The following is a 10387-nucleotide window of genomic DNA, read 5'->3' on the forward strand; positions in this document are numbered from 1 at the left end:
TATGTATATATGTGGTGTGTGGGTGTGCTTGTGTGTGTGTTGCTTTTGACATGGATTGCCCATTCTCCATTCTCTTCTGGTAAGACAGTGTGCATTAGGGCCAGGCAGGCACATCCTTCTCCTGACTTCCCATGAAGTGGGGGCAGCCTTAGCCCCCCTCCCTCCCAGGCCTGTGTTTCCCTAATGTGACAAGAACAGAGGATGAACGGGGGGGGGGGGGGGGGGGGGGGGACACACCCTCTTTCTTGCATCCTGACTCAGATTGACAGTGGATGAGTCTGTGCTGTAGAATTCTGGCACCACCTTGGGAAGTGAATAATAATCTACTCCCTGCTGGCAGTGGCTGGCTGGGCCAAAACTTCCTTTGCTTCTTGATTTGAAAACAACCTTTCCTCTCTTGTCTTGTACCTGTGGGTCTAGAGGCAGCTACTCTCCAAATCTGCCAACTATATTATTCTTGTGGAGCACCCAAGGACCACAGCCACTGTCAAGAGATGCTCTTGAACTACTCACTTGCCGACTTTCCTTCCCTGTGTCATCACAGAGCACTGAGCATAGCTTCTATTCTTTCTGCCCTCTCTTTTCTGCAGCAATCAGAAAGCGTGTTGCTGCTGAGTCTGGTGCAGGGCTGCGGTGTATGGGGGTGATAATAAGCCATTGGTGCCTCTGTCTTGCAGATCGAAGCCATCTACTACTTTGTGGTGGGGGAGGTTCCTCAGGAGTCCCAGAAGTTTCTACTCACGGGGGTTCTGGAGATCCCATATCCAGTCTGTACAGTGTCCTTCAACGCCAGAGGAAAAGAAACCATCACTTTCCTAAAAGATCTGAGCACCCAGACCCACGGCAGGTAGGCAGACGGTGGACTTGAGAGGGCCCGAGAGCGGGTAGCCCATTTACGGTTTAGATGTTTACCCACTATGTCATGGTGTATGGTCGTCATGGTCTGCAAACCCTTTCCTTTGTCATCCATCAATACACTTCTTCTCTGTTGATCTCTTGGAGTCTTGCAGGCGGGAGATGCTGCCTTCTCAGTCAGCCAGCTCCTAGAAAGCTTTTCAAACAGTTTGAAATCACTAGGCATAAGGCTTTGAATCTGGCATCCTGAGTATATACAAATATATAAAAGGGGATGGGGCGGGGTGGGGGGATGTCTTCACCTACTTTCTCTAGGGTAGAGAGAAAGACAGCTGGCAGGATTCCTCCTCTGGCTTGTGCCTGCCTCCTCTCTCCTAGAGAACATTTTCTAGGAGGTTTAGTGCCCAGGGAACAGCATGCTACAGCCACGTCGATTCTGTTCCCGTTCATCCATCGCACAGTGGTGGAGTCAGCTGGAGACATGCTGTCCTCTGCATGCTCTGGGCCTTCACAAGTGAGCCAAACACACAACCCTTGGTGCTCCTGACTGCTGTACTGTGGCCTCAGACACACCATGCCATCTGCTGTTACTTTGTGCCCTGGGCTGTTGGGCCCAGCTAGAGTACAGTGACTAGCCAACTGGACAGAGTGCATCTTTCTGGTCTGAGCTTGCAGGTTGCCTGGGCCTTGGGCTCAGCTGGATGGCTTCCCTCCATCACAGCATCCAAGGATGTGTTTGTGTGGAAGCGCTAGGATGGGTGTGGGTGCTGAGGTCTCGCAGTATTCTCCAAAGAGCCTTTCTTAATGGTGCCTCTCCCCATTAGGGGAAACTTCTACCCCATTCTCTTTCCAATCTGGAGAAGAGATTAGAGAGTGGAAAGTTCCAGACACCCAAGGCCTTGGTACTTGGTGTTCAGGGCCAGAATAGACTTCATCTGTTCCCCAACCCCCAACACACACACACACACATACACACACACATATACACATACACACACATATGCATACACACACATATGCATACACACACATACACACACATATACACATACACACATATGCATACACATACATACATACACACATACACACACAACATACACACACATATACACACACACACATACAAACACACACATTAGCACCTTGCCCTGTCAGGCCAACATCAAAGGGATCCAGCTGGACATTTCTGCTCTGGAAAGTGCCTATAGGACACAGACATAGCAAGGCTGGTGTCCTGGCCTCTGAACAGGCCACAGGAATGAGGCTGTCTTGTTCACTGCCACCAAGTCACTGTGACAATCTCACCCAGAGTTCTTTAGGAGAATGACAAGCTTTCCATAGTCCAAGAGGCCTGAGGTCGCTCCCACTTCTAGTTCACCTTAGTTTACTTTAGTTCACCACTTTAGACAAGCTCCAAGTGGTCCCTCAGGATTACCCGAGTCGAATTAGCAGTGGCAAACAGAGGTGATATCTGAGCATCACCTGAGACTTCCTGTCAATCAGAAGCTAGTATCCTATCATATGACTTTCTGGGTTACAGTTAAGGGGGTGCAGGAGCATTTTAGGGGCTGTGGATGTAGCGCAGGGTGCCTAACTAGTGTCCATGAGGGCCTGAGTTCCAACTCTAGCCCTGCCCAAAAAAGGGAAAAAGAAAGTGAAAGACAGAGATTAGTCCATCACCTTGCCCCAGATCAGCTAGCTGCAAGCTTCACCGTGCATGTGGACCCTCTAGGATCCGTCATGCTCTGACTCAGCACATCCAGGCAGGGGCCTGAGATGGATCTTGGATATCACCAGCTCCCAGGTGACACTGCTGATGTTCCTTGGACCACACTTTGAGCTGGCAGGCTCCCAAAACTTGCCCGCACAGGAATTCTTTGCATTAGCTTTTAAGTTAAAAAAAAACCAACAAAAAAAAACAAAACTGAGGAAGTATGTGTTTGCTGCGTTGCAGCTGACTGAGGCCACTCAGCAATAAGCAAATTAGTGGAGGCCGTCTGTACCCCCAGCTTTCAACGCTCAGCCAGTCTATGCTAATGGTTGCTAGTGGGCTCCCTCATTTGATGCCTGGGCCATCAAAACTGTGTTGATGTGACAGGGACTTAGAAACAAAACCCCACAAACTATCATTTCCCTAGGATCAAGAAATGCCATTTGGTTGAGCTAATTACTATAATGAGAAGCCACACCACCACGGAAAATCTCAAACCATTCTTGTGTGTGAGCATGTGTGCACGCAGGCAATCATGGAGGTCAATGATGAGTCTCTCCCCCTGCCCCTCCCCATTACTTGCCACCTTATTTTCTAAGACAGAGCCTCTTATTGAACTTGAAACTCGCTGATTTAGTTAGGCCATCTGTCCATTAAACTCCAGGGATCTGTCTGTCCCTATGTCATCAGTGCTGGGATCACAGACATATGCTGCCCATGCCTGGCTTTAATGTCGGTGCCCATGCCTGCTTAAACACACACACTACCCACCTGGTTCTTGATTGTGGGAGCTGACAAGACAAGACATAGAGAGCAGAGAAATCAGTTAAAGTTGAGAGGCTTGGCAGTGGGCAGAGAGCTGTGAACCTTCAGTCCCAGCTACTTGGGAGGTGGAGGCAGGAGGATTGCTTGAGGCCAGAATTTCAGGACTAATAGAGCAACCTAGTGAGACCCAATTCTGAGAAAACCAATCAAAATAAATCAAGATTTGGAGCACCAAAGACAGAAAATTGACTGAGAGAACCGATAGGGACATGCCTGATTCAGAACACATTTCATGTTTCAGATTTCACGCCTTTGCTGAGAGAACAAAGTGTATAGAGTTCTCTGCATTTTCCACGGAGGACGTTGACAGCTCCATGACTTGGAATTCACGGAAACTGAAAGGGAGACTCCCTCCAGGTACCTGGAACCCTGAGGGAGCTGTATCACTTATAACCTTAGTCATTTTAAGTGCTCTGCAATACAGTTTGGAAATAAAGGACAAAGCAGGGACTGCCCACATCTTTCACATTATTTCCGTGGCACAAGTGTGCACCCAATGGGATTTCATAGTGAATGAAGCTGCTAGAAACTGCTTTAAATATGTCGCTCACAGAAACAGTCTAAGGGCTGTGTGCTCACTGACATGGGAACCTTCTAGAGATGTGGCCCTAGCCATGCTATTGCTGGGATTAGTTAGGTCCAAGCTAGGCAAAGCCACCCTGCTTTCTGGGCTAGTGGGGAGACTGCACAGGGGCAGGAGATGGGTGTCTCTGCAGTTCTTGGTCATTCTGTGTTTCTTGTGATGGAGGCAGTACTTGCAGGGTGAGCCTGTCCCTGTGCAGGTCAAGGCTAAACAGAGACTTTTATGGAGGTTGAGGGAACCTCATTTTTCATTCAGGAATGTTGTCTAGTGAATGAGGTCACAGAACCAGGGAGAAAGGACACTGTGACTCAGAACACCGGTGATGGAAGTGCACTCCAAAAGCCTTGAATGGGGGATTCCTCTGGGGCCAATTAAACGGCAAAATGCACAGAGCAAATACCAATGAGTAAAGACAGGGAAGGGAGGTACGGCACAATATGGTACCTCAACTATTTACCAACTGGTGGTTTAAATGCAAAGTCCCCATATTCTTGGGTAATTGGAGACTTGGTGCCCAGTGGTGACACTGGAGAGGCTTTGGAGGTGTGGCCTTGCTTCCCAGTGTGTCACTTGGGGCGAACTTTGAAGTTTTAAGATCCCTCCTGCACACACACCGTCCCCCAACTCCCAGTTTACTTTTTCTGCTTCCCCGATTACAGATTACAGATGTGAGCTCTCAGCTGGCTGCTCCACACCTACTACCTGCTGCCAGCCTCCCCACCATGGTGATGATAGACTGTTATCCCCCCGAAACCTTAAGCCCAAACAAACCATTCTGTCTATAAGTTGCCTTGGTCATGGTGTTTTACCACAAGAGAAAACTAACTTGAAAGTCTAAGAAATCCAGTTCCTGCCCCCACCCTGCTGTACAGCTGTAGTTATTAAATAGGCTTCTAGTTTTGATATTTGGCAGGGATGACTCCTAGGGTACGGGGAAGAGGCTCAGGAGACCTGTGGAACAGTGTCGCAAAGGCTCATGGGAGAAGACATTTGCATCATCAGCTAGTTGGTGAGACAGAGGTAATGCCAGGAAGCCTATACCTGACACACACTTTGCATATGCAAACTTCTTGTGCCACAGAGAGTATAGCCCAGGGAGATTTCTATAGAGCAGGGCGCTCAGCTCTCTGTAACCAACATCTTTTCCTGATCACGAGGTGGACCTGTCCAGATAATTACAGAGAATGATTGGTGCTAATTGTGCTAGATAGTGTTTGTTTATTTGTTGTCAACTTGATACAAGCAGGTCATTTGGGAAGACAGAATACCAGTTGAGGACTTGCCTCCATCAGACTGGCCTGTAGGCAAGCAAGTTTGTGGAGTGTTGTTTTTTGATTAATGATTGATGTGGGAGGGCCCAGCTCACTATGGACAGGGCCACCCCTGGGCATATGGTCCTGAGATGTATAAGAAAACAGGCTGAGCAAGCCATGGGGGGGGTGGGTAGGAGGAGGTGGGAGGTTGAGATGGGGGTCCCAGGCCAGCTAGTGGTGTTCCTCCATGGCCCCTGCTTAAGTTCTTGCCTGGAGTTCTTCCCCTGACTCCCCTTCACAATGGACTCTAAGCTCTAAAGATGAGATAAACCTTTTCCACCCCAAGCTGCTACTGGTCATGGTATTCATCATAGCAACACAACTGAACTTGTATGAGGTTTCAGTCGGGGCCTGAGCATGGGCTGTCACCAGCTCCCCAAGGCTCGTCGGCTGTTACTAATGGGGCTTGGTTTTGACCTGTGCATTCCCTGGAGTCCCGGTTTGTTTGCTGCCACTATACCCGAATACCTGAACAATTCGTAGTGGATGAGGATGTATTTGGCTCATGGTTCCCAAAGCTGAGAAATCCAAGAGTAAGAGACTGGCACAGAGAAAGGTTTTGCTGTCGTGTCCTCCCAGGGAACAAAACTGACAGGCAAGCCAGGGAGAGGCTCAGTTTCATACCGAATCTACCCTCACAGTACTAACCAATCCTTCCCACAATGCCATTAACTCATTCATGAGGGCATAGTCCTTTGGACTTCTTAGCAAGTCCCACATCAGGTTCGTTGTGCCAGGGAGTCACATATGAACTATGGCACCCGGCACTGGGGTGACTAAGGAAACTAGCCAACATCTCCACAGCTACCACCTTTCCAGCCCCGGAAACAGACAATTTAAAGTACAGACAAAAATGTTTTCTAAGAATGAAACGCTTGGCATGCCTTCATTTTAGTAATGATGTGTTCCAAGTTTGGGAGGGAGGTGTCAGGTCCTGAATAAGCCATCCTGTCTATCCGTCACAATGCCCCAGAAATGCCACCATTTCAAAGTCATCGTTTTCTACTCAAAAGCTGCCCAGAAACCGTTGGCAGACAATTTTGGGTTTAGAGAATGTGTGGTTTCCAATTCCACCTGGACTCCAGGAGGGCAGCTCTTTTCTGTGGTCCCTTAATGTCCTCACCATAACAGCTGCGAGAGAACTTCAGCATCAGTCTCTCAAACCTCCAGCAGGGTGGGTGGAGTCTGACTCCTTAGGAGATAATTGTATCTCCCTTGGGTGGACGACAGACTTTCAAGGAAGACTTAGATAAGTGCTACTTAGAGGACCCACTTGGCAACCTGAGAGAAAGTTCCAGTGTTACTTTTGGATTCGAGATAATTGGTTTTTAAAGTCTTGTCTTCCTTCCTCTATTCCAGTTCTAAACAAAACAAAAATAACACAAAAGAACCAACCACCTTACAACTAAGAAAAAAAATAGTTTTAAAATTGTAGTATATATACATATATATTATATATAACATGTATGCATGTACACATACATATACATATACACATATTACATGTGCATACACACATCCACACACAAGACACACATGCACACATACACACACACACATATACACACATGCGTGCATAAACACATGCATGCATAAACACATGCATACACATGCACATGTGCACACACAAGCACACATACCACCATACCCACCCACACACTGCCCAGGCAGCCATCTTTAAGGGTATAGCTCAGCTTTTTTAAGAATTACTCTGGCAGCTGTCAACACTACTCAGCTCCCAGGATTGTGTCTGTCTTTTTGAGTGAAAGTTCTGCATCTATGAAAGAATCACTTCCTCGTGTCCTATTCTGCTTGAGCTGCTATATCAAAACATCAGAGCCTGGGTATTCATAAAGAACAGAAAGTGATTTCTCATAGTTCTGGAGGCTGGGCCATCTAAGATCAGTGTGCCAGCAGACCCAGTGTCTTGTGAACTTCTTGCTTCCAAGATGGTGCCCTACTGCTGTATCCTCCAGAGGGAATATGTGCTGTGTCCTGATTTGGCTAAAGAGATGGCAGGGTATGAAATGGCAAACAGAGATCCCTTCAACCCTCTCTCTCTTTAAAAAATATTTTATTGAATCTTTGTGTGTATGTATGTGTGTGTGTACATGTGTGTGTAAGTGTACCTGTACCACAATATGCATTTGGAGGTCAAAGGACAACTTGCAGGCGTGGGTTTTCTCCTTCTGTCAGATAGGCCCTGGGTATCATTTGAGTCTTGGTGGCGAGTGTCTTCCTTTCTTTCTCTCTTTTTCTCTCTCTCTCTCTCTCTTTCTTTCTTTCTTTCTTTCTTTCTTTCTTTCTTTCTTTCTTTCTTTCTTTCTCCCTCTCTCTCTCTTTCTTTCTTTCTTCCTTCCTTCCTTCCTTCCTTCCTTCCTTCCTTCCTTCCTTCCTTCCTTCCTTTCTTTTTTCGAGACAGGATTTCTCTGAGTAGCCCTGGCTGTCCTGGAACTTGTTCTGTAAACCAGGCTGGCCTCGAACTCAGAAATCCGCCTGCCTCTGCCTCCCAAGTGCTGGGATTAAAGGCGTGCGCCACCATTGCCCAGCTGACTTTTTTTTTTTTTTTTTTAAGTATTTCTTTGGACTCACAGAAAAATCTTAGTTGATAAAGTACTTGCCACACTTGCAGGAAGAGCCAACTTCTTTCCCCAACACCTGTGTAAGAAAGGCAAGAGAGCCTGTGCACCCGTAACTGCTGTGCTGTAGTGCCCTGGAGACAGGATGGTTCCTGGAGCTTGCTGCCCTGCTGGGCTGCTCCATCAGCAAGCCCCAGATGAACAGTGACAGAAGAAAACACCTAACAGTGGCCTCTGGTTTACTCATGCATGAGTGCAACAGAGGGGGTCGGGATCAAGTTAACTCATGTGCGATTGTACGTGTTGTGTTTACTTATCTCTGTATGGATGAACATCATTCTGTGCCAGAGTGTGTTGCTGTTGTTGCTACATTCTCTGCCCTTAAGACAGTCTTCCACTGAGCATGGAGCTTGCTTTTTTTTTTTTTAAGGCTAGTTGGCCAGTAATCCTTCTTGTCTACACCCACTCAATGGCTGGGCTGGGTTACAGGTATTCTTGCCCAAAGTTGGGGATTTGATCTCCCTCTTTTCAGCTCTAAATAAATGTTGAATTGTCACTAAAATGAATTTACTATAGCATTTTTATACATTCTTTGTTTTTTTGCCTAGCCTACTTTCTCATGCCTCTCCTCCATCCCCCGCCCCTTCCGGCTAGTTCCCCTTTCTCATAATTCCCATGCTCACGTAGACACACAGATATAGTTGCTAAAAAATGCAGGGTCTTTGTGTAAGAGAAGGCATGAGTCTGGGTGTCTTGAGTTAATGCAACAATTCTCAGCTCCACCCATCCATCCATTTCCCAGCAAATGTCACGATTTCGCTATTCTCTGTGGTTGGATAAAATGACATCGTGTATCTGTGGCACATCCTTATATGTTCATCTGTCTATTACAGGCATTTCTTAGCTATCATGAGAAGAGCAGCAATGGACATAGATGGCCAAGGATTTCTGCGGCATGCTGAATTAGAGTCTTTGTGGTATATACCCAGGAGTGATATAGCTGGGTCATATGCTGGTCCTATTTTTAGTCTTTTGGAAAAATTTCACACAGGCTTCCATACTGGGCACATCAGTATATACTCCCACCAACAGGGAATAAGGTTTCTCTTTCTCCATACCCTCAACAGCATTTGTTAGCATTCGTTGATATCTTGAGGACAGTCGTCTGGACTCTGGGGGTTTTTAATGTTACCACTGCTTTGATGAAACACCATGACCAAAAGCAAGCTGGGGAGGAAAGGGTTATTTCACTCACAGTGAAAAATATCAGCTTATCATCAAAAGCACTGAAGGTAGGAACCCAGGCAGGGCAGGAGCATGAAGGCAGGAGCTGATGCAGAAGCCATGGAGGGGTGCTGCTTACTGGCTTGCTCTACAAGGCTTGCTCAGCCTGCTTTCTTATAGAACCCAGACCACCAGCCCAGGGATGGCACCACCCACATAGACTGGGCCTTCCCCATTAATTACTAATGAAGAAAATGTTCTATAAGTTTGTGTGTAGCATGATCTTATGGAAGCATTTTCTTAATTGAGGTTCTCTGACTTTATCTTGTGTCAAGTTGATATAAGACTTCCAGCATGCTGGTGTGAGATAGAATCTCAATGTAGATTATATTATTATTATTATTATTATTATTATTATTATTATTATTATTATTATTTTAATTTATTTTTGATTTTTGTTTTTCGAGACAAGTTTTCTCTGTGTAGCCCTGGCTGTGCTGGAACTTGCTCTGTAGATCAGTCTGGCCTCAAACCCAGAGATCATCTGCCTCTGCCTCCAGAGTGCACGGATTAAAGGTGTGAGCCACCACTACCCAGCTTGTAGTTTTAATTGAAGGAATAGAAGTTTGTATGTGTGTGTGTGTGTGTGTGTGTGTGTGAGACATTTTGCTTATGCACCCACCAGCAACGTACACATAGATTGCTTTTATCTTTTGGCTATTGTAAATTATGCTGTCATGAAGTTGGGTTTACAAATACATTTCTGACTCCCCGATTTTCACTACCTGGGGTCTATAATTCAAAGTAGGATTTCTGAACCATATATGGTAATTTTATTTGTATTTTTGGGGAGCCTCCACATTGTTTCTTTACAGTGGTGGCATTGCTATCTGTCCCTGCCAACAGTGTACAATTGTTCCATGTCCTTGCGAACATTTGTTACTTTATGTAATTTTGACTGCATTTCTCAATCGTGCTCTGTTTTAAATCTCTGGCCCTCAGCCGGGTGGAAGTGCATACCTTTTCTCCTCGGTGAGTGTCTCCCATAGCTTGTGCCCTCCTTTCTCTTACTCCTTTCCCTGTCCTCCTTTGTCACATTCAATGATTATTCCTATCTTCACACTTCTCGATTTCTTTTGTTTAAAGTTAGAACAGGAGTAATGGATTTCATTCATTTGTCATTTTCCCACACATGTGGTATTGTACTTTGTTCTTATTTATCCACCTCCAACCCACCCACCCTACCCCACCCCCATCCAGCCGTCATCCACCTCACCCCATCCCCATCCAACCC

At 46.3% G+C, this 10387-nt stretch overlaps 1 protein-coding gene across 4 annotated transcripts in view; it reads left to right on the plus strand.

Annotated features, from left to right (window-relative positions):
• The window catches only part of Vwa3b (von Willebrand factor A domain containing 3B), a 160110-nt gene that overhangs the window by 21293 nt on the left and 128430 nt on the right, over positions 1-10387 (plus strand). For all 4 annotated transcript variants that reach the window (XM_031367215.1, XM_031367213.1, XM_031367216.1 and 1 more), the window contains 2 exons: positions 678-847; positions 3636-3751. In XM_031367215.1, coding sequence (XP_031223075.1) covers positions 678-847; positions 3636-3751 — 286 coding nt within the window. The remainder of the gene's footprint in view (positions 1-677; positions 848-3635; positions 3752-10387) is intronic.

Source organism: Mastomys coucha, unplaced genomic scaffold (genome assembly GCF_008632895.1).
Source record: "Mastomys coucha isolate ucsf_1 unplaced genomic scaffold, UCSF_Mcou_1 pScaffold14, whole genome shotgun sequence".
Lineage (NCBI taxonomy): Eukaryota > Metazoa > Chordata > Mammalia > Rodentia > Muridae > Mastomys > Mastomys coucha.